At 41.1% G+C, this 27,319-nt stretch overlaps 1 protein-coding gene across 12 annotated transcripts in view; it reads right to left on the reverse strand.

Moving 5' to 3' along the window:
- Positions 1-646: 646 nt before the first annotated feature.
- The window catches only part of LOC121942442 (calcium voltage-gated channel subunit alpha1 Ab), a 180,269-nt gene continuing 153,596 nt past the window's right edge, over positions 647-27,319 (reverse strand). For 7 of the 12 annotated variants that reach the window (XM_088074934.1, XM_088074918.1, XM_088074925.1 and 4 more), the window contains 4 exons: positions 24,763-24,798; positions 18,466-18,667; positions 15,921-16,159; positions 647-14,229 (listed from right to left, as the gene is read on the reverse strand). In XM_088074934.1, coding sequence (XP_087931060.1) covers positions 13,501-14,229; positions 15,921-16,159; positions 18,466-18,667; positions 24,763-24,798 — 1,206 coding nt within the window. In that variant the 3' untranslated portion in view covers positions 647-13,500. The remainder of the gene's footprint in view (positions 14,230-15,920; positions 16,160-18,465; positions 18,668-24,762; positions 24,799-27,319) is intronic. The other 5 variants (XM_088074933.1, XM_088074931.1, XM_088074927.1 and 2 more) reach the window with 3 other exon arrangements.

Genomic DNA, 27,319 nt, shown 5'->3' on the forward strand with positions numbered 1-27,319 from the left:
AATTTTTAAAAAATAGGAGCAGTATCTTTCTTCTCTTGCTTATTTTCCAAAATGTTGGGCTTTGCCTTTAACTCTTTAAAACTTGGATCGACATCACTTTTCTTATGCTTTTATCATACTCCTTAACAAAATTTAAACCTTTGAACTCTGAGCAAAAGGGTGCAATTTCTTTAAAAACATGGAAAAAGGCATTAAGCAACTTAATAAGAATTGTTCCATAAATTGCAAGAAATTTGTAGATTCAGAAAATTATTTTGAAAAAAACTAGGCAAAAACCATATTTACAAATACAATTACATATTTATGTTACTTCTTTCCCCCCTCTGTCTTTAATGTTTTTTTTAATTATATATATTTATTATATATAAGTTGATCATAATTACTTAAAATTATGTTACAGAATTATCATAATTTTTAAGCACATGAAGTTTTTTCCTCTAACTTTCTGGTAATTTTCTTACTTTTGTTTGTGCTAATTTTAAGGTAAGTTCTTCTGTTGCTCACTGGCTTGTTTTTGACAGAAATCAAGCCAATTTCCTCAAGTTTGAAATGGTGAAATAAATACTTTAGCACTTGTAATCAGACTCTGAAAACTTAATCATTGAGTTTTTGGGTGCAGGATCAATAACACGGACAAGAGGATGGGTAGAATGCATTCTCTCTGGTTTATTCAGGTTCTTTAGGAAGAGTTCTGTTTGAAATTACAAAATGCACTGGTAGAAACAGCAGAGATAGATAGAGAAAGAAACAGAGGGAGAGAAAGAGATGGTCGGAGAAAGAGAGAAAGAGAGAGGGAGAGAGAAAGAAGGGATTTCATAGCCGGAATAAACGGGAATAACATCACCAGATTCAGGTTCAGGCAGCTCTTTACTCTCAAAGGGATTGTTTTTCATCGAGGAAAAGTTTTGTATTCCTTCTCCCCCTTTTTTTAAAATCTTTTTTAATTTTTTTTTTGTAATGTTAGTTAAAGTGTTATCTATCCTTGCTCCCCCACGGTTTTTTCCCCCGTGATTTAACTGGCAAATATAACAAACAAACATTCTTTGATTTCATCACCAAAGTCATTTCCATTTTTTTTTTATCAGGATGATTTTTTTTTTTTCATTTTTGTTCATTTTTTTGTCAGGTTTTTTTTATTTTTTTGTTTTTAAAAATAGAAGAAAAAAGAAACACATTGCTCTTAAAAACATCTATCTATATATATTTTTACATATATATACTTTTTTCTTTATATTTATTTTTTTTAATTCCTGAAGTTGACTTGTTACCCCACATAGTGGCATGCACATTGCACATGCAAATCTGTAATTAAATACTTCTCTTTTATCTTAAATTGCCATGTATGTTTATTTTTTTCTCTTTTTTCCCCAACTTGCTGAGTGAATCCTGTATGGTTTTCTACTGTGGCACTGGTTCGGTTTCTACTGGGTCGAGTGTGCGATGGTTTGCGTGGTGATGAGATGGATGGTCGGGAGTTGCTTCAGAGTTTCCCCAATGCATCTCTGCATCGACAAAACATTTATTCCTCTGATGTTTGGATCCATTTAAACTGTATTTAACCCTTTGTAGCTGGGTAATTTTTTCATAATTGGATGGGGGCCGGCTCCGCATTAATCTAATTATTTCAGAAGGGTTTTGCTGCATTTTATGCTCCAAACAAGCATGTTTGGAGCCATTTCTTTTTCATTTTTTTAGGTTTGGATGGTCTTGCCATATTACCCAGAATTATCAAAGGCATCAAACAGCTGACCAAGGGAACCCTATATCATTGTTAGCCAGAGACTCATCTTTGGCTAAAGTTGGTGGGATTGAACTCAAGTTTCTTCTGACACCTCAATTTAAACTTTCATCAAGTGATAGGTTACCAAAATTTTGTTCAAAAAACGGAGCTAATGGTTGTTTTTGGACAAAAGATAAATTAATAAAATGTATCCATTTTTGTTGCAATGATCTGTAGATGTGTCACTTTCTCTGGTTCAAGGACCCCAAACTCTCCTCTGACAAATCACAAAAAAAACATAACGAATGTTTTCATTGTTGGAAAATAATCAAATCTGTGCTACAAAGGGTTAAAAAAATAAGACCCTACAAATTCCAAATATTATGTCACCTCGAGATGTTTTGGGAGAGCTCGGCCTCCAGCGTCCGGGACGCTGACGTCAAGAGGTGAGGACTGATCTTCCGGAAGCAACTCGTGTCCACTGGGTGGGCTGATGGTGATGGAAACACATGGAGAAGAGAGAGATGGATGAAAAAAGTGAGAGGGACCATGGGGTTACTATGGCGACAGCAGGAGACACTTCACCCTTGTGTCTGAGGAGTTACTGTAAACCAGCACATGGACGCACAGAGTCCAGCAAGTATCAGCGATGAAAGTTTTGATGACGTGCACAAAAATGAGTAAGTCATTTCTCGCATTATTAAGTTGAGCTTTGAAATTAACCGTTTTTGCAAGAAACAGAGTGTTAGCGTCAGGCTAGCAGCTGTGTTTCGGGTGCACAAAAAAATACTTAACTTATTCTATCAAAGTATGAGCAAGTTTTCACATTTAGACAATTAGTTCTGTTCATGCGCTCTCAACCATTTTTGATGCTACATCGAAGTTGTTTTAACACTAAACTGCAGACAAATCTGCTTTTCATACCAAAATGACTGCATAGGCTGCATACAGATTTGTTTTAATGCAGAAAAACCCTCTCAATAAAGGCGATAGACTCCTTTCTCATTGCAAGTAGATGACTGAGCATTTTTGGGGGTTTTTTCCGGGTTGTCATGCAATATGTCTCCAATAAGTGCACCAGAACATGTGGCTAGTAAACAGCAGAAAGCAGCATGGAGACCAGTGAAAATGGAACAGAGTTTGCTTCTTATATCTTTAACCTATTCACTTTTAAACTGGGTCATGATTTAGGGGCCATTTACATGGCAATGGTTCCTGCATGAAATGTTAAACTTCGTTCACACGACAACTACGTTTTCGGAATTTAACTTCTTGACGTCACGGCCACACTTTGTGCATGGAGTTGTGGTGTTCTTCTATGTTGTGTCATTACAAAGTTACACTGCCAACTTCTGGCCTGGCATGCATGTGACAGTGTTTCTGTTGTTTTTGCGAGTCGACGTGCACGTGATTCATTCTCACAATGTTATCAAATAAACTCAGAGTTTTTTTTTTACACCAAAAGAAAGACCTTTCCTTTTTTCTTTAATGCCACCCTCATCTAATGTGGCCTTATTATTATAGCGAGAGAAATGACTGATGCCTGATTGGAAGTTTGGCTCAGAGCATGAGAGGAGAAACTGAAGTGAGGAAAGCAAACAAACGACAAAAGCCAGGAGGGCACCAGATTGTTAGCGCACCATAAATATTCTTTGTTCTTTCAACATCAGGTTGTGTTGTCGTGCTATTTGGATAATTAGCCTCTTTAATTTGTCCTGTCAGTTTCTCTTTTTGAGAACAAACAACCGCCACCTGCTAGTATGTTGAATTATTTCCTCTGTTGCAGGTGCAAAATGTACATGGTTGTTGGCCATTGGCTGTTGCCTTCGTGGTGTGTTTAGGTGCTAATTTTTTGGCGCCTGTCGTCACCACTAGATCTTTGATGTCAGTTTTTGTGTCTGGGCCTTTAAACATACTGTAGTTTATGCAAGAACATAGTTTGTACACATTGTTCCAACAGGACAAAAATAAATAAATCAGAGAACAAATTATTAATTCAAGTGAATAAGTTCTACATTAATGTGCAGAAATCATCAAGAAGTTCACCTCTGATAACCATGCTGGACTCCACAAAGAGCTGAAGACGCACACAAAGACGCACACAGACTGCAGACAGAAAAAAAACACACACCCGCCCACACACGTAAGCATGAACTCATTCAACCTACAGCATGCATAGACATACAGTACACCGTTCATAATGAGCGATCACGGGGAAAGCTCAATCCCACCACCTTGTGTTTACGGATAGTATTACATGAGGAATGAGGAGAAAGAAAAGGACAAGAAGACAATGTGAAGAAGAAAGAATGAAACACAGAAAGAACATCAGATGATGAGTTTTTCAGAAAGTTTATGGATTATATACACAAGAATTACTCAGCCAAAATGTACAATAGACGGTAGAGGAGAGAATGGGTGAGAGAAAGGACATGGTTATCTACTGACTCCCCTCCACTTCCACGCCTCGCCCGTCCAGGCTCGACTTGATGAAGGAGGGTGAGGAGCGGGTGAGGGAGGGAGGAAACGGGATGAAGATGGCGATGAGGACGTTTAAAATCTCACGTGTGTGCTGTGATTGTCTCAGAGGAGGAAAATCATCGTGTCCTGTACAGTGTAAGGCACTGAGGGTGACCTACTGTAGCTGATGGTGTCAGGACACACACACACGAAGTCAAACACACACACACACGCACGCACACACATAATAAACTGACAAATACATGCAAGTCCACTCACTCACATAGCTTCCTCTTATATGCGCACACATACCGTTAGTGCCGAAACGATTAGTCGATTAATTGATAGAAAATTTAAAAAAAAACCAACATGATGATAAAGTCATTTGTTAACCAAAAAATGCCAAATATTTTCTGGTTCAAAGAGGATTTCCTACTTTTTTTTCTATTAAATATCATTAAATATCTTTGGCTTTTTGATTGTCATTTGATTTCTGGACTCTCAAAACTCGTGAAGTTTATTATAACTTATCTGTTTACATTCAGAGGAATTAATGAACATTAATTAAAGCAGTTTCATAGTTATATAGTTACATGGACACCTTTCTGTGCAGTGTTTTCATTGCTTGCAACTTGTCAAAAATTAACCATACTCTGCACTTTTTAACCCATTTAAGCATCTTTATTGAAAAGTTTTTTTCTAGTTTTACTCTGATTTGATTTTAATTGACATCCCAATAAATACTGTGCATATTATGCATCCTGGGTACAAACATTTCCTAAATTCTATCTTATCTTCCCTTAATGAAAGGGATAAGATAGTTTATTGATCGTGAATTTTTAGTAGTCATGGAATTAGTAAAAATGTCTGAAAATGTGGAAAGTCATGGACTTGGTAAAAAATCACTGAGGATTTTGGAGAAGTCTCAGAATTCGTAAAAAAAAAAATCTAAAAGTTTTGGAAAAGTCATGGAACTTTGTTGGGTGTAATTAAAATTATTGTTACAGTACTATTTAACAAATATAACTAACTATTAGATACTGAAAATGTTTAGTTTTCATACATTTGTTAACATTTAGAGTAATTTATACCATAACACTCTGTTCATGTTATATACTGAAAACGGCCATTACATTTTATTATGGTTTTATATTATATATTTTTTTATTTTAAAAGTCAAGGAGAAGTTTTGAAATTTTGATCTTGAAAATTTATGGAAACCAAGTATGCAAAAGCAAAGGGTTCAGCTCAACAGCTAATATGCACCCAGATTCCGAAAACAACTAAAAATATATAAATATATGAAAATTTGAACTTTCAAAACAATTTTTGGAACTTTTATAGACTACATGACTAATTGATTAATCCTAAAAAATAAAATGCCAAATTAATCAATAATGAAAATAATCAGTTTCAGCCCTAAACACATTCACACATCACTCAAAACACCCACCCACACACACAGACACACACACCAACACACATACACACACAGTAAATGTCTCCCTGTCGCAGCAGTAGCCCCGCCCCCCTCACAGTGGGACCAAGCGTGGACATTGTGATGGTGACAAAATGGCTTCTGAGCAAGAAGATGAGCCCGAAAAGTGGTCCAGTGCCATTGTGAAATTGTGTTAACATCACTACGAACTCTGCTGCTGCTGCTGCCCACCCTCCCCAAAATCCTCCCTCCACCTCCACCCCAAACAGGACCCCCTACAACATTAAAATCTCTCTCATTGCCTTTTCACCCTCCCCTCCCTCCCTCCCTCGCTCTTGACCCCCCTACACACACACGCGCATGCACACATCTAGTGCTGTACAAAGGGGAGACCACGGCGTGGCTTCAGCTACATAAGCACAACTTTTGGCAGCACTACTGTACATTAAAACCCACTGTGTAGTTTTTTTTTTTAAGAGAGCCCTTATTCGTGTTTTTGTCGACACGTTGCCTCACGACTGACCCACTGACACAATTTCACAGCCGACTGGGTGGATGGGTAGGTGTTAGTTTTTCCTTCGTCCCAAAGCGAAGAGGAAAAGAAAAAGAAATGATTAGTCACAGGTTGAGACCGATGGGTGACAGAAGCCGGAGGTGAAGACACGGACAGCAGATGTGCGGAGACGTGGTGACTTAGCAAAAACCTTAGAATACCCCCAACCCTCTAAAAGTAACCAAACACCACAAAAACAAAGAAATGTTCACTTTTTCCCCCCCAAAGAATGGTCCTCAGAAAAGCACACACACAACATGCTTTCACACAAGGGCAGTGTTGTGTGTCGGCCATTTTGGATCCGCTGTTACAATTCTGGACAAGCGAGTGGTGTCGTGGAGCCAAAATGGAAGTTTCCCGCCTGTCTGTCAAAACCATAGACGGTTTATGACGATGGACGACACGACAGTTCCCCCAAAGTGAAGCCAAAACATCTCTATCGCCTCCTGGTGTCTGGCTGCAGCATAGGCCATAAAGCCCGCCCCCTCCACATTAGAGATTGGGACAAAGGCTAAACTAAAAACTCAAAGTACGCGCTAAACACATTTTTCCCAAAGATGGTTTCTGTCCCTACTGGTAGTTCTCATCACCCTGATGTTTGACTGAGATTTTCCAGCATGATTAACAGCTGTTTTCTAACCTGTGCACTTGCATTCAGTGGTGCTGCTAATAATTGGTTGGACAAACGTTTAAGCAGGAACTTCACCGCCACTGAGATCGCTACTGCGGAGACTCTGTCTTCAATTGACGTCTCAAGCACAAATGGCAGCGGCCGTATATTTAATTCTCATTCAAAACTTGTAAAATACCCCTGCTTTTACATTGCTTTTGGCATTAAGAGTGCAACGCCAAAAGCCAACTTTTGCATCCGCATAATACGCCACTGGGCGGCATCAGCTAAGAAAGCGGCCAGACAGAACTAGTCGCGATGTTACGATACGACACTCCGGCATGATTCTTGGACGGGCAGCACCAACTGAGAAGATACCATGTGCCCCTTTTGCATAAACCTAACTATCCGTGGCAGCATGTGCATTTGTTGATAACTCGGTGTTTGTTGCCTAAACATAACCACATGCTGCGCAGTCTCTAGCTCCGAATTACGTCAAGATGGCAGCTGCTGTATCCCAGATATTTTGGCTTCACTTAAGCATAGCGGGGGTAAGTGGGGACACGTCATCCATCTTTATAAACAGTTTATGGTCAACACGCTTGGCGGTGTGTTGGTGTTGGTGCGGCGGCAGGCTGCTGATGAGGGTCAGAGTGTGTAATGTGGGTTCGTGACAGGAGAGAGGAGGAGGACGGGGGCCAATATTACAACGTCTGACGCCATGCCAGGTAAAACCATACAATAACTCAATCCGAGGCCTGCTTGTTTTGTAGCTTCCCTATGTTGTCTAACTAGCTACCTAACTCTAGAGGGACCTGAGAAGTAAGCTTTGCACCTCTGTAAACCGCTCACTACACCGCTTGAAACTGGACCCACAACATTTCTGGGATGGACACAAAATGCCACGCCGAACAGGGAGGTGAAGCCAAGAGGGCTAGCTTTGTAGCAGGCATCCGATACGCCAACCATTTGAGGCTTATAAAGTAAAACCGGTGATTCAAACTGAGTGGATCCCTTTTCATTTTTGAAAACTAAAAAAAAACTCTTTGTAGGCTTGAATGGGATTTTTAAGCAATCAAGCCCATACCGGATGTGTTATTGTGTTTGCATGTACAGGAATAACCCGCTGATTAACATTTATGTGTTTGAGCATGTAAACACCACATCCTGTTTTACAGAAACCAGGATAATCACGTTTATGAGAATGCAAGGTCTATGACTGCCTTGGTTACATGGTAATAGGAATGGCAGCAGCGAAAGCGTTTCACTTCTGGAGCAATGAGGAGACAGAGTTTGTGTTTCTGTAATGAAAAGTTAAATATTATGGGTAGTTTGGACGGGCAATGCTGACCCATTCGAGTCTGTAGTGGGAAAGTTACAGTATTCCAAAATTAAGGTCATGGTGGAAAATACTGAAGAAACTTCACTACGCGGCCAAACATAAAAACCAAAGAAGCTGCTCTGATCCACCAACTTTTAAGTTCTACAAAATTTTGGACGACTTCCTTGGTCACCAGCACAGGTGACAGTGGTGTGGACGTTGGCTTCTTGGCATCGGATGCATACACAGATTTCTTGACGGTACTTCTGCAAACCCAAACTGGAAACTCTCACTGAAGTGGTGCTCGTTCTGTTTATTCCTACAGTCTCATGAATGGCTCGACTATGCCACAGAGGCGGTTAAAGGAGGCGCTGCTCATGCAGACATTTTCTCTCCACTCAGAATCAGTGAACTCAATCATGACTATACTCTATCCCACCAGTCACAATCACTGCTCCCCCCAAAAAAGTGGGTGGGATATGGTAAGTATTCACTTCCTCCTACTTCTTTTCGGACATGAAATATTTACATATATTTTCTGAAAATGTCTGATGGGCATTTTGGTGTTTTTTCTCTGGCTTTTATTATATTTTGTTATGTTCAAAATGAAGATCTAACTCTGCTGGCATTTAATAGTGCTAAATACATTAAAAGTGAGAGGGGATTCATTTTAAGCCACAATCAAATTATTTTACAGTTACAGGATATGAGAATGTCAGATTAACTTGTATTAACGCTGCAGTAATCAGTACCCAGGACTACTATTTATCTTGTAAACAGGGAATATGAATTACCTGAATTCTCTGTGCTCATTTAAACACCATATCCCAAATAAAACCATAACCGGAATAAGCCTCATAAACAGGTTATTCATGTACATGTTAACACACTGATTGATTTTTCAAGGCTAGCCTCTTGGCTATTTCCTCACCGATGGCCCAGTCTCAAAATCACCGCTCTCCCTTTTTATATGCTAGCATGGGAGCCGGTGGGACGCGACTTTTAAGGCGTAGTGTGGTTGATCTTGATTACTACAGAGGGTAAGGGGGGGGTGGACGAGAGCGGCAAAGGGCGAGGAGAATGGAGGGTGACAAATGTGACTCAGATACAGAAGGCACTGTGGCTCTGTAGGGGGTTTTGGGGAAGCTTCCCCACTTGCCGTGACCTCACTTGATAGGGAGGTGCTGGCAGAAGGGTTTGCGCCCCTCGTCTCCCGCCAAACAAACAAACAAAAAACAACCCCCCCTATTCCCACTTCACTACGCTATGCTCAACTACTAGGCCTGGAGGCAACACATTTCGGGAGAGGAGAGAAAGATGGGGAGGGATCAGCCGGGAGAGGGACAAATGAAAGGAAGGGGTTTCACTGTATGTGTGCGATGTCAAGAGACGTGTGCAAACGTGGTGTCGATCTTCACATTTTCTCAGCTCTGCGTGCTCCTGTTTCGTTCTTTTACAGTACCACAGCGTTGCAGTTTTCTCCTCCGAAATAATACGATGAGGATGCTTATGAGGTCTGCATAGAGTCAAAACACGTGGACTGGGGTTTGTTTTCTGGCTTCTGCGACTGCGAAGAGAACAGTGCGAGGTTTCTCAAGAGTAGCTAGATCGTCTACCGTGTCATGAGCATGAACGGTATGCAAAATAAATAAATATCTGAAACTCTAATTATACTCTGTTATCTATAACTACATCTACTGTATCATATCTAGATTTATATGTTTATCATCTATATTTATCTATGCTTTATCATCTTGTCCTAGAGTTATTGAATATTCAATAATTGTTGTCCCTCATAACAATAAGGATGAAATTATTAGTCCTAAGTGTTTCTGTCCTGTGATGCCTTTTTGTGTCTCTCTGGCAAGCTGAAAGATGTCAAAGCAAATGGACAGAAAAAGAAAGATGAGGAAAGAGGTTGGTGGATACTGAAGTGGGTTTTGGCAGAGAAAGTTTCAGCTTTGCTACAACCTCACGTATGATTGGATCTGTGATTTTGGTGACTGTTCTCTGGTTATCCAGACCTGAGAGAAGGGATTGGAGAGTGGGGGGTCAGCATTGGCACAGACAGGCAGACAGAGGGACAGGCCGACAAACGGACAGATATGGCGTCTCTCAGGCTATGTCCTTGTTTCCTGACTAGGACTGGACCTCATCTATATATCTTACAAAGACATAGCACGCTGTTTAGACCTGGCATCAGCATCTTGGGTGATCTGATCATAACTGGATAGCACTAAATACTAAACAGCCACCAAGACAAACTTCCCATCTGATCACTTGAGCCACTTGCTGTGGTGGTCTGGGACGCATTTGACCACATGTTTTGTAGGATAAATGCAAAAGAAGTCCTGATGCATCTCTGACAAGAACAACATCATTAGTGCAGGTCATGGTGGTTATTTTGGTGACAGCGCACTAATGCTCTGTAACCTACCCAGTGTATGTCGAATTGGACAAAGTGTTGCGTGACCTTCCCTCATTTTGCCCGATGAAAGGAGACGCGTTGTTAATATTGACAGCAGCATTTTCAGGTGTCCTGACACAACTGCAAAGTAGCAAGCATGCTACAGAGCAGCTAGCAAAAGTGTGGACGCAACACCTGTTTGTGGGGCAGTAATGAACTCTGAATATAAGTGGTCAGCTGAAGACGCATGAGAGGGACAGGCATAAATGGTGATGTTTTTTTGGTTGTCCACTTGCATTTGGATCACCAAAGCATATGCTAATACCAGGTCTAAACAGGGTCTAAGAGACAATCTCAAAGTCAAGGGAGGATGGCTGATTTTCTAGGAGTACATCATCGAATTCTGCTGAAGGACTGTTCTGATTTCAAGGATCCTTCAAACTCTACAGAGGACAGAGTCCTTCCTTCTGAGCATTTTCAAGGATGCATGTGAGTATCCTCAGCGGGCATAATTATTTTCAAATGATTTGCCAGAATTGACAGCAAACCTCTTCAATGACACCTGGGCACTGGCCAACCTGGTCTAATGTAAATTCACTGAAAGCTATGAAGTAGTCTTGCCTAGCCTCTGTAGGACCAGACTTGGAAGGAACCATCGTACCGAGGAAGCATCCTTGACTTTGAGAAGCAACTAAGGTCTCACTCCAGGTCTACAAAACAGAATGTGGCCCGGAGGCTGTCCTGTAGAGGGGGAAGGCAGGGCGGATTATGTGCGCTGATAACTTCCCCCCCTGGTGGCAAAAAAAAAAAAAGAGAACACCACCATTTAATACTGACTGACACCAACACTGTACCACCAATACTGTGCTGTCACTGCCGGCAACCGATCGCACTACAAAACTACAGAGCCAGACAGGGGGAGAAGATTGAGATTCGTAGTTTTTTGGCTGCAAGTGGAAGAATTCTTGGTTAACCTCAGTAAAACAGGCTTGTCTGAAACCTCTGCAGTGTAAAATGCAGACGAACTCTTCCACATTCCAATAATCTGGTCTACCCCATCCTCTGACTTCTTGATCTTTGGGTTGACAAGAGCACTGACCCCACGAATCATTACAGGTCAGGTACCGAAGCATCCCTGACCACCATTCTGAACAGAGAGTGTATCTTAAGAGTTGCGTTACAACACGCAACGCTGCTAAGTGAATATTCCCAAGCCATCGTTGCCCCGAAACGTTGCAGGAAGGCATCAGGAACCCGGTAAACGTCATTGAACGGGGGAGAAGGGGATAAAAACATAACGGATGTAAACAAGATGGACATAGCATACTCCAAATAACATGACAACAAATCTACAGCAACAGTTCCATCAATCAATCATCAGTATCATCATCATTGTCATCGTCATTTTGCATTGACATTGATATCATTATTCATAAGACTATCATCATTAACAATAATAAATCAAGTGTGGTAGAAGTCCGCTTCTTTCCGCTCTTTCTCCCTCTTGTCTCTCAAGCACAACAGGAAACTTTAATCCTGCAGTGTCTTTTAACAGGTCGTAGAAACGCAGCTTTTGAACCAAATCGGCAGAGACAAACAAAACAGCCGACTGTCAAAACCTGTTTCCGGTAAAAACTAAAAATTACATTTGAGATGTAAGAGAGAGAGAGAGAGAGTCCGAAAGAAGAGAACTTCTTTTGTAAACCTAAATGCAAAGTTTCCTATAAAGCCCCCAGGTCCCACCCACACCAGTTAGATTTCCTCTCTAGTATGTATTTAATCAATCATGCAGGTTTCCATCAAATTTTGGACTCCGAAAAAGATCAAAGGAGGCTGAGCGAATGCAACAGAAGAACCAAGCTCCAATGTCCGAAGAAGAACAAGAAGGAGAAGTAATTGATAGAAGAAATACTGAAGAAATTAGTCTTTTTCCCCATCCCTCCTTTCCTCTCCTCCGCCCCATTCAACCGTGTGATGTCATTTCCTGTCAGGTCATCTTGAGTAACCGAGGAGGAAGGGGCTTGACCAAGTGTCCGACTTCCTTAGTTATCTGAGCCCTCCCCACGTGCCCCCACTCCCCTGCACTACCACCACCGCCAGACAGGAAGTGATTTCACACCAGTTCCGTCAGCTTTAAGTGAGTCTTTAACAGTAAACAGAGATGATAAAACTCATCAAATATCAGCCAGCGCTGTGATTGGCTGGTTTTTGCAGTATAGGCGGAGCTTCCTGGTTCTGTCCCTTGGAAAGGAAAAAGGTTAAAGATAAAGTGGTTGTTCTCCCTTTTTTTTCTTTTCATTGTTTGTCACGTAAAGTTTCATTTTGTTCTTCATTGTTCAAGTTTGATTTTCTGGAGGCATAGCTTGGCATGTAAGGGTTAGGGGGTCCTGGCTTTTTGTTAATTTATTTTTCTTTATCTGTTCGAGGAGCAGAGTCAAAGCATTGGACTCTGTGATCAGCTCGTTTTCAGGCTTTTACATCAGCGACAGATGACACGCATCTGACCAAACGAACCAATCGCACGACAGTCTGGGAGAAGTGCTCTTATAGGCCTCATAAACCGCGATCATCCCCGGCGGTTTCACATGCTCCTCCCTCGCTTTTTTTTTTTGTTTGTTCCCACACCTCTCTCTTCCTCCTGCAGCCTGGCCTCGCTGGTCAAGCATAGAATTCTGGGAAGTGTAGTTCTGAGACTGAGAGAGGCAGAGGTAAGCTGTGCCCGGGCCTCGCCCTGGTCGTCTTGGCTGTCTCTTTTTCATTTCATCAGTCAAAATCTGAAAAAGGTGATTTGCAGCACCTTCACCCCTCTCCCCTCTGCCCTTTCCTCTCATTTAGAGTTCGAGGGGTGAAGGTAGAGGGTTCGGAGGGCGTCCAACCCCACGCAACATTTTTATCACCTCTGCTTTATTAAAAGTCTACATATCCAAGGCCAGAGCACCGGAGCTGCTGTTCTTCTCCTCTCCTGCCCTTATCCCTCGCTCCCTGTGGTTGCTAGCACCAGTCATCCTCGTCCGTCTCACTATAAGGTTCATGCAGGCCCTTGCGGGGCCCTCGGACATGTGGGGGGCGGTGATGCGGATGAGGGGGTACCCCAGGTGGCCCCCGCCGATGTGGGGAGGGTGAGGATGAGCGGTAGCCATTGGGCACCCTACGTGGATGCGGGTGAGGGGGCGGAGGGGGCCCGTGGCGGGCAGTCCTAGGTGAACGTGGGTGTGGGTGAGGATTCCCCCCATGTGGGTGTGGGTTGCCGTGGGAGAGGCTTTGCTCGTAGGCGGGGGGCTCATGGTGCCGCTCGTACTCGTAGTCACGCTCGTAGAAGGGCCCGTCGCCCTCCAGGCTGTCCCCAGGCGGAGGCCCGCTCCAGCGGCCTCGGTGAGGGGACCTGGGTGAGCCGTGGAGCGGCGAGCGCGGGGACTGGTGCCTAGGGGAGCGCGGCGAACCGTGCCGGGAGGAGGAGCCCCCGTGGTGGGGAGAAGCTTGGCGTGACGGGGGTCTGTGGTGGTAGCCTCTGTCGTGGTCTGGTGGGGAGAAGTGTCGGGGAGAGGGCGAGCGCAGTCGGCCTGGCCCCGGGGGGCCGTAGCTGGGCTTGCGGACAGCGGGGGAGTAGGTGACATGTGGACGGGGGACGGCAGGGGTCTGGGGCAGCTGGCGACGGCCTCTCCTCGGAGTGCTGGTCCCCGAGGTGGAGGGGACCGGGCTGCCGCTCACCGAACTACTGCCCTACAGCAAAATGTAAACAAGGAAAATCAAAACGCACCACAACAACAACAAAGACCAGAATAAAGCAGAGTGGTGGACAGATAGATAGATAGATAGATAGACAGATAGATAGATAGATAGATGGATAGATATATAGATAGACAGATAGATAGATAGATAGATGGATAGATATATAGATAGATAGATAGACAGGCAGATAGATAGATAGATGGATAGATATATAGATAGATAGATAGACAGGCAGATAGATAGATAGATGGATAGATATATAGATAGATAGATTGATAAACACCATTGAAAATCATTCAAAACAGTGATGAGGCAAAAAATTGACACCAAGAAGCCACACGTCACATTGAAGAAAAATGGACAGAGAGAGTGATAAAGAAAAAAGCATAACAGAAAAAAGAGAGATTGATATCCATAAGTAGGTGTAGGACTTTGTGTGAACTCCTACTGGATGAAAGAACAGTTGCTGTGGGTGCAAAAAGGCAATATCACTATACAAATAACGAATAATTCACCTCTGCGCTCAGCTCCTACCAACAGGTGTACAGGTTCAAAAGTTGTATCAAGCGTACGACAAAAACAGCTCACTTGATGACTTATGACAGCCTACTGAGACAATAAGAGTGAGAATAATGTCACGAAATGTGTGATGTTAAGTACCATCAGCACTTAAGTGTCCATCCTGAGAGCACAGATCATCCTCAAAACTATTTAGGCTTTTATCCAACCTGTATTATGTAAAACAGTGATACTCAACTTATGGCCTAAGGGGCCAAATCTTGTCCCTGATAGGGTGCAGGATGTCCCCCAACCATTCCCCAATTCATTATAAAAACAAAAAGATTTGTATTTTTAGTATACATAAAATGCCAGAGTCCATAAAATAATCAAAACAGAGCTTGTTTATTAAAAAAGTGGCAGTTGAGGATCCCCTGCACCCCCCAACAGAGGTCCTAGCTAAGCCCCTAACATCCTAAAATCCTAGAAATGTCCTCAAATCCTGTAAATGTCCTAAAATCCTAGAAATACCCTAAAATCCTAAAAATGTCCTGTAATCTTATAAATGATTTAAAATACTAGAAACACGTATGGGGCTGCTCCGACTGGCCTCCTGTCACTTTGCAAAAGCAACCGCCAAGTAAAACAAGTTGAGTATCTCTGTTGTAAAATATATAATGTCATCTACTTATATGGAATTGAAGAAAGCATAAAAGAAAGACAGTGTAAAAAGAAACAATTTTCTTTTGACTTAAAAATGTTAGTTTCAGGGCTGCCCTCAGAATTTGATTTGGCTGAAATTGAGTTAATTTTGCAATAATAAAAAAATAATACACTTTTTTAATCAAACTTGATCTTAATTCAGTTGTACATAAATAAATAATAAAATTCTACAGCTCAGGAACTAACAGATTTAAGTGCACTAAGTTTATTAGATGATTAAATTTAATTTAATTTAACTTTTCTTCTCAAATTCAGTCAACCAAATATTTGAAGGCATTTCGACAATTTTTTTTTTTTTTTTTTTTTTTACAGTCTACAAAACATCCTCGAGACTATTAGGGCTTTTATCCAACCATGCATTGTGTAAAATATATAATGTAATTATATATATGGAAATTAAGACGACAGAGCAGGAAAGACAGTGTTGGACAGTGTTGGGAATCTGTGTCTGTGGAGCCCACCTGTCTGTGTCCTCGTCCATCAGGCCCCTCGCTGGGTGAGCGGGACCAGTGGCGGTCGTGGGGATGCCTGTGGGGGTAGTCGTGCCTGTCGGGGCCGTAGCGCTCCTTATCCATGGAGCTGTGATGGTGGTGGTGGTGATGGTGGTGGCGACGGTCCTTGGTCCGGCCGCGGTCCCGCTCGCGCTCCTTAGGTGGAAGGTCGCCCGACTGCGTGGTGGTGCTAAGGTCTGTGCCCAGGCCTAGCAAGGAGATGTCTCAGTTTACATTTGTAAAAACAAGGAAACTCGTTACGTCGTCAAGATTTGGGCTACCTGAGGTGAGGAAGTTAAGATTACAACCCCACACGTGGATAGTGAAGAGAAGATCCTTTTAATGAAAAGCAGGTCACAAGTGATTTTAATGAAACTGTAAACAAGCTTAAAGGGACAATTCAGTTTTGGTGTGAGTTAGTGTGGGAGATTTAGTGCTAAAATCACCATAACGAAAAACTCAACAGTGATGTCTGTTTCTAGAAATCATGATCAGGTTAGTCAAGATAATCCACAGACTTTGTTGTGAGCAGTTTCATGTAGGAACTATTTTATTTCCCCCAAACTACACCTGTCAGCCGTATCAGTTCACTACGTCTCCACATTAATGTTTACGTCATGCTTCACGAACCCTGAGATCTTCCGCTGCTGCTCTTTTAGCTGCTCAAAAGGTCACAACAAAAACCTCTGGGGAGGCTTCGTACAGCGTCAACGCCCGAAAATCGTGAAATATTCAGCCTGTAACTATTGGACTTGTTGGCTCAGGGGGCAGTTTTAAAAAAACCCAAACATATCTTTTTTTTTCAATATAGCCCATAACTCCAGCTGTGTGTGTTTATTATTGTATGACTGTCTCTGATGTTTTTAATGAACGAGTGTTGTACAGTTGTACGTTTCTTTCGTTCACTCTTCGCTGTGTTTGTTTCTGCTGCTGAATGTGAAGCACTTTGTGCTGCAGTCTATGCATGAAAGATGCTTTTTTAAATAAAGTTCGTTCATTCATTTATTCATTCATGCTGTCATGAGCTAGGGCTGCAACTAAAGATTATTTTCATTCTGAATAATCTGTTAATTATTTCCACAACTTATCTTCAAGTCTATGAAATAAACAAACAAAAACAAAAGTCAAAAAAACAAAAGCTTGTCATTTACAATCATAAATGACAATAAAAAGCAGAAATTTTTACTTGTAAAATTACAGAAACAATTAATCTATTACTAAGATTGGTAGTTGATGAATGACTAGTAAATTAATCGACTAATTGTTTGGTGAGCGTAGTTCAGTACAAAGAAAATAGTTATCTTGAGTAACAGTGACATGATTTGATGTTGACTTTTAGAAATGTATTTTTTGGCACGTAAAGCAGCAGAAGCAGAGTGCCACCTCGTCCCATTAAATTAGAGAGAAGGCAGACATCTCTACAGCCGATATCTCCAACACTTGACTGATAGATAGCTACAAGTAAGAGGATAATAACACATTTTTGACTTTTTAAACAACTGAAATCTGGTCCCAGCTTCTAAAGAAACTGACATTAAACAGAAAAAGGAAGAAAAAATCCATGCAAAGATCCAAATATGGATAAAAGAAAACTAATCACAAACACCATTATCAGTACCGAGTCTGAGAAGCAGAGCGAGTCCTCTCCATCAGATTAGAGAGCTTTCCAATTTATGAAGAGGATCTCGAGTTTAACTGTGGCAGCGCTGTTGCATTTGTTTCACGGCCGAAGCATGCAATTTGCACCCGCAGTCAGTGATGAAGTGGACAATGTTCGTTTCAAGGACTTTGTGAAAAAACTCGGCTCACATAAAATGTAGTGAGTATGATGACTTCTCTGCTCTCTCAGCTCAATAAACTGCAACTATACCACAACGTTACGTCATTACGAGGCAGCTAATGCTGCTGTGTGCTTTATAAACTTACGGAAGTCTAAAATCGTGGCTACAATAAATGTTTCAAACTTCACTGTCTAATTTCAAAAGAAATCATAACATTTATCATCAGTCAAATGCTTTGTCGAGTCACTGATTTGGGAAAGAAAATCTTAACCCCTTCCTCAATTTGTGTCATCAATGGACAAAAAAAAGCTTCCATAAAAATATGATGCTTTTATTTTAAATATATATATTGTAAACTAAATGCTAAGGTGAATTTTTATTGTCAGTTTTTGACAGTCTTGGGAATGTCAACTGTTAGAAACAACACTGAATTTGATGCGTTTTTAATTATTTGTGAAGTACAAAAAAACAACAACAACAAAAAAACTGTGATACCTTAGAGGACAAAAATATCTTAAAACTGCTATAAAAATACTATTTACTAGTATCATTTTCACCTTTCACTGAGTTAAATCTTTTAACCAACTACAGTCATGATCATAACTACCAAATATTAATTCTTTTTTCAGAATATTAACCCTTTCGATGCCAGTTTGTGCCACATAATGCTTGTCAGGTGTAATGTAGACATTAAGAGCAGTTCAGACTGTCGCCGTCCACTCTGAGCGACTCACCCGTGTCAGCGTCGGTGTATCTGGTCAGGGAGCGCTGTGAGGCCCGGTGACTCCTGTCCCTGTGTCTGCGTCCTCCTCCGTGCCTCCCCTCCTCAGACACCACCCTCTCCAGGGAGTAGTCGTCCAGCCGCACGCCGCGGCCCGAACGGCCGTGGACCAGGCTGGAGGTGGAGCGACGCATCGGACTGGTGTCGGTGATGGTCTGTGAGGACGAAGGAGAGAGCAGAGATACAGAAAAAAGGAGGGACAGAGAACAGAAGGAAGGAGAGGATGTGATAAAATGAGGAGAAAAGAGATTTAAAAAAAGTGGGAGGGGGGAGAAAGAAAGAAAGAAAGAAAGAGAGGAAAAGGAAAAAAAGTGAGATTTAATGCATTCTGACCGGTGGAGCCATCCTCAGCTGTGAGACGCTCGACAAACACTTTTCTGACTTTTAATGAATGTATGACACTATTGTCAGATTGTGCATTTCTGTGTGTTTATGTGCAAACTGAATGAAAATACGGTCAGACAGGTGGGTTAATCACACAAGGACAAGTCAGGTTTTCGGTTGCATTTTGTTTCAATAATATGAACATTTTAAGCTTTTCATGTTGTCCTGTGTGGCGACCTCCACCCATCTGATCTAAAATAAATCTGACCCGTTTTAAATCATACATCAGCTCACTGTCTTTGCATTCAACTAGCTCGACCCACAGCACCTGAAATCCCTGCTAAGCCTTCAACAAGCACATGTAAAACCATGCTTCTTCACCAAGACGTGGAGGGATGAAACAGACAAGATAAACAGGGAACCGACAGGAAGAGAAGAGAAGGGGCAGAGAGACAGAGAGCAAGCATGAAGGAGGGCTGTAGAGACCATGCCTCACATGCACCCACTGCACTTTTCCAAATGGCAGCCAGATTTCATTTAAATCACTCAGGCTGGAAAGCTTTTTACCATCTAGAGTTCAAAGTTTGTACATCACCAAACCAGCGAAGAAGAGCTGCGATCTCACGAAGGCCTTGACATTAGTGTTATTTTTCTGCATTTATTTTGCCAATATTCAAAATAAACAGATTTTTGTTCTTTATTCGAAAAAAGGAAAAACAAAAATAATAATCTCAATTTAAACTTGAGGAGATTAGAACGAGTTTTAACACATAAACTGACACAAAGTGAAACAGCAGAGAAAACTGCTGACATCATTTAGGGATGCGATCCAGGCCTGTAATCACCTGAAGATCGAGGAAACATGCGCTGTAATTATCATTATTATCATTATTATCATTATCATATTATTAGAGGATGGGTGCCAGGGGATGTGTGTTATATATATATATATGTACACATATATATAGGTATTGCTGTCCAACACAATGTAAAACACTGTGAGATAAATCAAATATGGCAGCCATGTGGATAAGGTAAACTCATATTCCACAATCTTCGAGCCGGGTCAAAACGCTCTGCATGAACCCAACAGAGAAATCCTTCAGAACTGATTATTATTTTTCAACAATATTTTTTTTGAAGGGTTTACATGTTAAAATCATATCTGATACATCAAAGCCAGAATCACAACTCTCTTGATCAATGCAGTTGGCCTTAATTTCTAATTTAGAATATGTTGTTATACTTGTCTTGGTGACGAGTGCATTGAGGTATTCACTGATGGCCTTAAAAAAATCACAGTAACTCCCTGTCCTGTGTATTATATCCAGGGTTTCCACACATTTTTAAAAAACATCAAATTTAGACAAAACTCCAGCTAGCTGGCATACGTGAGACAGAATGCAAGAAGAACACGAAGAAATGTACGTGATGGTAAACAAAATATTGTCAAATATCAACGAATATTATAGATACTCTACGTCATCAGCGCCAGGAAGTAAATTTGACGTTATGTTACATTATGTGGGAGGTTATCCATGAAAGATTACTGTAAAAATTTCATTACACACACAAAAATTCCAGATTTTTCCAGAACTTCCAATAATTTTTTACTCATTTTATGACTTTTCCAGGCCTGAAAAATGTGATTTTGATTGTGAAATTACACAATTTTCCAGGTTTTCCATGACTGTGGGAACCTTGTCTATACTGGTACTGTATGTGCATTTATGTAGAGAAATCAAATATTATTATATTATGATATTGATATTGATATTATTATATCAAATATTATTCATTTTTAACCTGTTTTTGGCCATGTCTTTGCATCATGGCACTCCACAGATAACATGGCAGGTAAACAGTAAACCACAGTTAATCTTATGAAGGAACTCGCTCCATTTACACATTTTTTTCTGGAACCAGTCTTGATTTTCATGCTGGGTTCATGATCAGGCTCTTGTGACCAGGACGGGACCCTGCTGACACTCTGAACCCCTTAGAGAGCTTCACATCACCCTGATGACAAAGCACACGTCAGTCTGCAAGCAGCAGGCCGGACAACGACTCAGACAAACACGAGAGAGGATTCACCGTCCTGACAGCAGCTGCAGCACGCACGCACGCACGCACGCACGCACGCACGCACGCACGCACGCACACACACACACACACACACACTCCGAGCAGCCTTACACAAGCCATGCACGCCCTCTGGGTTGCTGGAAGCACAGCACCACACATGTTCACACACTTAATATGTAAACACACACTCACACCGAAAAGGACGTGTTACTTTTCAGATTTTCTGGGCGTTTATTTTGGAATGACACGTAAATGTTTCTTTCCAAAATGTTGACAACAAGCCTCACTGTTCCACGTGTTAGAGCTCTACACATGATTTTGTAAAAGTAATCAATGACTTCTTTAAGATCAAGTATTAGAGCCACTGTAGGAACACAACAACAATCAATAAATATGTTTGTTAAACTACCATGCGTGTTTATTGAAACCTCTGTGCATCAATCAGCCTTTCTCGCCACGCCATATTATTAACTAGAGATTATTAACTAGAGATCTAGAAATCCATTGTTGCACCATTACAGCTTTATACTTTGAGTTAGATGTATGATTTTATTGTGATTTTTCAAGAATTTTTTCTTGTAATCTTGATGATTATAATCACTTTTTCTTATACAATTGTGTCTTCATGATATCAGAGAATATTTAGGTTATTAAGTTTTTATACCTTTACTTTTTGACTTAAATCTCAGAAATACTGAGGTTATTTATCAGAATATTAATGTCCCCACTATGCTGTCATACTACTTGAATTGTCTGTGTTTTCAGTCTGCAGTTTGACTCCCAAATAGCATTTCAGTCTAATTATTTTTAATTAACTTAATTATAAATAACTGGACGAAGTGGGCGGGGAGGGGCTTCCCTGCTTAGACTGCTGCCCCCGCGACCCGACTCCAGAAAAGCAGAAGAATATGGATGGATGGATAGACGGATTAATTATAAATAACTTTATATACAAGATGCTCAACTCAACATGCAGGAGAGACTTAAGAAATAAAAACACGCTTAACGCATGAACAGACAGTTGAAACAACTTGAAAGAAAAAAGGAAGAAGGAACTTATAATGCTTGTTAATACTACTTCTACTACGAATATTAATACTAATACTATTGCTAATAAGTGTGGTTTTAGAGACACGCATTTGTATGACTTTGCACAAACTTTACAGACAGATAGTTGCTGTTTCGCTGTGTTATTTTGAAATAAAGTCAGTCTAACATTAAAAAGGTATAAAAGACATTCCTGAACATATCAGATTTAGGTTATGATTATATACACGTGTGTCGACACAAACTGTTGTCTGAATTCATTTTTACATTACACGCTAAGTTGTAACAAATTACACGCTGAAAAACTACAAAAAACGTCATCCAACTAAAGAAAGAAAGACGTGTAACACACGGCCACTCTCTATCTGTCCGCCTTTAACTTTTGCAACACTTTTGCTTGTCAGTACAACACTTCCTCTCCATCACAGCTCTGCCACATCATGCACGACTAATGACATGCCGGCACGCTGCCAAACCCCCGTACAGGCCAACAGTCACACAGCAGGCCAGTCCATGCTTTCATCAAACACTGTTGACCCGATCTGCAGCAATGCGACAGACATGTAGCACACACACACCTACAGGAACACACACACACGCTGCACACAAGCAGAACTCCACTGAAACTCATCACAGAGAACAAACGATGGAGAGCAGAGCGACCTCAACATGAGCAGACACGGGAGAGAGAGAGAGAAAGAAGGAGAGACGAGGACAGCTCAAAGAAAAGCTGACAGGAAAGATAGAAAAAGGAGGAGGTGATCAAAGTAGATCTGAGCTGTGACAGTTAGGCCACCGTTGGTTTTAAAGAGCTTGAAGCACCAGGTGGGTGGGGTTCACTGCATCAGCGCAGATGGTGTCTGTTTTTAGTCGCAGAAAATTACAGTTAAATGACATCCGGGCTGTCAAAACAGCAAACCATAAAAGTAATATGCAAATATTTGATTGAAGGGAAGAGGGAGGATCACATAAAATATGAACATTTGTCTCCTGCAATAACTGTGACACAGCACAAATTCAACATTTGCAAGTCAACTCATTTATTCCTTCCAGTATTTGGTGTTAAAAGGACTTCACACATACTGGATGTGCACGGCTGCAGACATGCTTGCAGGAAAGAACTGAGTTTGCACGCATTTTTGTCAGGTGCTCTTTGTGTTTCACTAGATTGTTTAAAATACGTGGACATAACCTGAAGGTTGGAAAAGTGAAGCTGATGCATTAGTGCCTTAAACCTGCATTCCTGCTAATGCCCAGCAGGGAGTGACTCCATTGGTTGAAAAAGGAAGTCAGATTGTGCACAAGTCTGTGCGTGTTTTTGACGTAACATGAATTTAACCAACCAGAGTGTCATCTCCCATTCCCTTTAAAAGCCAGGTACGCCTGCACCTGCTGAACTGCTATTTGGCAAATTGGGAGCAGTTTTCTGCTCAGAGTAACGCAGTAAGAGCAGTAATGTCACTGCAGAAAACATTGTAGGATATTTAAGCAGCAAAACTAAAAACTGTAGTCATAAACCTGACAGAGGAAACAGAGCTAAACTTTTAGCTTCTGAGATAATCAGTGAAGTTGGGCTGCTGCTTATTTGTAAATGTGCACAGCGTCTCTCTTAATGTGTTGTTGCTCAGCATCTCTGCTCTGCTCTCTGCTATGTTCACATTTTAGAAATCATAGTTAATATTTCCCTCATTAATGATTCATTATTTCAGCCACCTGCAACCTATCCATGCGTCCCTGTGTATGTAAAAATACTGCAGACCAGGTTTTTGTTTGTCGATGGTGCAATCGTTTTCTGCTGCCTCCAAATAGCAATATATTCCAACAATGCACCTTATCACACAGATGGCTGCAAGTACATTTACTGCTTACCCAATGTGGTTGCTGACTGTGAAAATGATGACTGTGTTGGTATAAAACTGGGAATGACAGTTGGGCAGCGATGTGCGCCACTTTGTGCCTGGTGGACCCAATGATTAAATAACATCCAATAAAATACAATAACAATAATATTTATGGTCTCAATCTCTAATTACAAGTCTTCATTAATACAGCATGATTTTCATTTTGTAAAATATTACCCCATTTGGTGTCAAATAGACAGGGCGTGGCTGCCTTGTAACCAACATGCTGCTACCATCGCAACCTATCATTCAGAATAGAGGCATAGCAATGCTTACCCTCTCTTGCTCCACGCTCTCGTTCAAATACGATCGATACAGGCACCAAAAAACTAAAATGCCGACAGCCAAAACGCCAAACTTGGGCTTTAAAACCACATCATGATGGCTGTGTCCACTTTTCTACAGTCTATGGTTTTACTAGACATCCAACACTTTTTATAAGTGCACAGGAAAAGAGGTATGACTGAAAACACAAAGAGAAATGTTTTACAAAACCTGAGCTCATACGGGCTGTGCAAGTGTGTGCACATCAAACACTGAAGTCTGACTGACTGGTGAGGAAACTGCTCGCCCAACTTGCCTTTCCTGCTCAGATGTCAAAAAAATCAAAAGAATGCACAAATGTTGAATAGCGATTGATAAAAGAATGCAGAACATAAAAAGTATTGAAATGACTGTAATACTAAATTGTCTCAGAGATTAAAAAATTTAGACCACCTGACCAGCCAAACTATCACCACTAACTGCAGTTCAACCCCACTGATATGGTGCCTCTTGCTTTGCAAAACAACCAGCAAACTACATTTTGGTGCAGATCCAGTTTGAAAAATGACTGAAGGAGAGACAGAAGAAAGAGGAGGGAGAGAAAGAGAGAGAGATAGAGAGGTACATACACTGAGGTTATTTCCGCGAGGCCTGTGTCTCCTCCGCTGCAGAGCAGGCAAACACAGAGATGATACGTAGAGCAGAGCAGTGTAGCATACACACACACGCACGCACGCACACACACACACGCACAGAGCAAAGGCCCGACAAAGCATAGCCGCCAGGACCGAAAGAAAAGAGGCAGAGAGACAGAAATGAATAAATGCATAAAGAAAATAAGAAGAGGGGATAAGGAGGTTATTTTGAGTGGATAAATATGTTTTGGAGGGAAAAACAGAGGGAGAGGGATGAAGGACATGTAAAAATGGGAGTAGAAGATGAAAGGAAGAATGAAAAAGACAGTACGGAGGTAAAAAATATGAAAAAATGAATAAATAAGTGATAAAGGGGGACAGAGAGAAAGGAGAAAGAGAGAAAGAGAACTCGGTTAATTTAAAGGAGGCCAGTGCACACACATAAGAGCGAGGTGGGTGTGCCAGTGAGCGAGAGAGGACAGAGGACAACATATGATGCATGTCCATCCACACACACTCATACACACACTTACCGAAACAGCATGAGCTCTCTGTAAGGCAGAGCAGTGTTAGAAGGCAGTAAGTAACAGTGCACACACACACACACACACACACACACACACATATATATACTGTATACACAACACCCACAGAAACACACACACAGACATTTTCTACACACCCACAGCAGTCTACTTGTGTTTATGTTGGTTTATATTTACTTATATTAACACTAGTGTTCAAAACTACAGGTACAGGCTGTGTTTGTTTTAATGAGCGTGGAGTATCAAATGAAAATATAAAGATCAGTAAAGAGTCCGGATTATCCGCTCAACATTTAAAAAGACAGGAATCCAAAGAGTGATAGCTAAACTGCAGTCTGAGAATATTTGGAAACATTTTTTGTTGTGCTGACTCTGCACTACAGACTGTATAAAAGAAGTGGACGAAGCCTACGGGTCTTAAAAGTGAAGCCAATGCTGAAGCGCCTTAAACCTGCATTCTTTCTAATGGCCAGCAGGGGGCAACTTTACTGTTTGTAAAACAAAGTCAAATTTTACAGAGAAAAGGAAAAAAAGGAACCGTCTTCTTTCTTGTTTTATTATGTCAATCTCAGTCTTCTCTAACCATGATATTAATCTTATCAATTCTGGTCTCCCTTTCCCACCAAATTTAACATGTGCACACAGGTTTTTTTTCAAGCAAACCCGCTGAATACAGTAAATAGACTGCATTCCCAATGCCAGTGAACTCCCCACCATTGCATATGAGTCTGCCTTTCTGTCAGCTTTTGTGTGTGTGTTTGTGGGTTGTTTTGTTGGTGTGCCTGTGTGACATCAGGGACAGGCCGGAAAGCAGGTGAACAGTAAACAGCAGCAAGGACAGAGGTCTTTGAAAACTTTTTAGTGGTTTCTTCTCTTTATATATCTCTTAGTTATTCAGTCTCTCTTTCACACTTGGTGCAGATGTATTTGGATCAGTGTTTTAGCGCGGCTCAGGAGGCGAGGGACAGTAATTAGCAACGGTGCATCACTGCATCTTGTCAGTTATGGAGCTGAAATTACCGTATTTACTCGGATGTTGCGTTTCCGTCAATGCCAATCAGAGTTGGAGGCAATAAAAACCCGTGTTTCGTGCAGAGTCATTTGACCTGGGTGCGAATGCCGGCTTTAGAGTAAAACACAAGATAAAGCAGAGTATACTTAAGTAGCAGGGTGACCTGTCAATCAGGATGAAGGCGCAGCAATGAGTAACCACGGCACTGTGAACATTTAAATAGCTGTACACTCGTTTTGGGTGTTGACCCTCTTTGGTCTAAAAACTAAAACACACTTTCATAGTGTGTCATATCTAATGGAAGCTTAGACTTTGGTTGCCTAAAATACCTTGTTCATTGTACCTAAAGGAGTTAGCTGTTCCTTTTTTTCAGTACACTATACACTATAACTGTTTTTAGACAGCTTTTCATCTGCCAAAATTACCATCCCAATTAACACCATAATTAATATCATTTATGCATGCACACTGATATTTAAGATAGCTAGTGCTTGCTGATCCACAGTCAGATCCACCATTTGCCTCAACCATGCACCGCCCTCTCATCCAAATATGGTAACTTTTGGCTCAAAAAAAAACAAAAAAAACAAGATGGCATGAGCCAAAATGCAAAACGAGGCATTAAAACAGTAGTCCACAATTCAGTGGGTGACATCGCCGTGGCTATGTTCACTTCTTTTATACAGTCTGTGCTCTAAAAATGAAACAATGAGTGAAAAGTGCTTGGGGTGTTTTATTTGCATCATATAACTTGTGAACTGTAACCTTTTTTATACTGTAAAGTATATTTAAGTAAGACAAGGAAGTAAGATAATGCAAGACTAGGTAAGTCGAAGTAAAACAATCTAAGTACCATCATAATATATATTAATCGTTAGACATCATTAACTCTCCACACTCACAAAAGAAAAGTTTACACTCTTTCTCCAAAATACTCTTTTATCAACCCCACCTATCTTAGAAACCTAAAACACTAAAAATGAGTGGAGAGTTT

The sequence above is a fragment of the Plectropomus leopardus genome, chromosome 3, assembly GCF_026936395.1.
Source record: "Plectropomus leopardus strain MGB_pleo_1.0 chromosome 3, ASM2693639v1, whole genome shotgun sequence".
Classification (NCBI taxonomy): Eukaryota; Metazoa; Chordata; class Actinopteri; order Perciformes; family Serranidae; genus Plectropomus; species Plectropomus leopardus.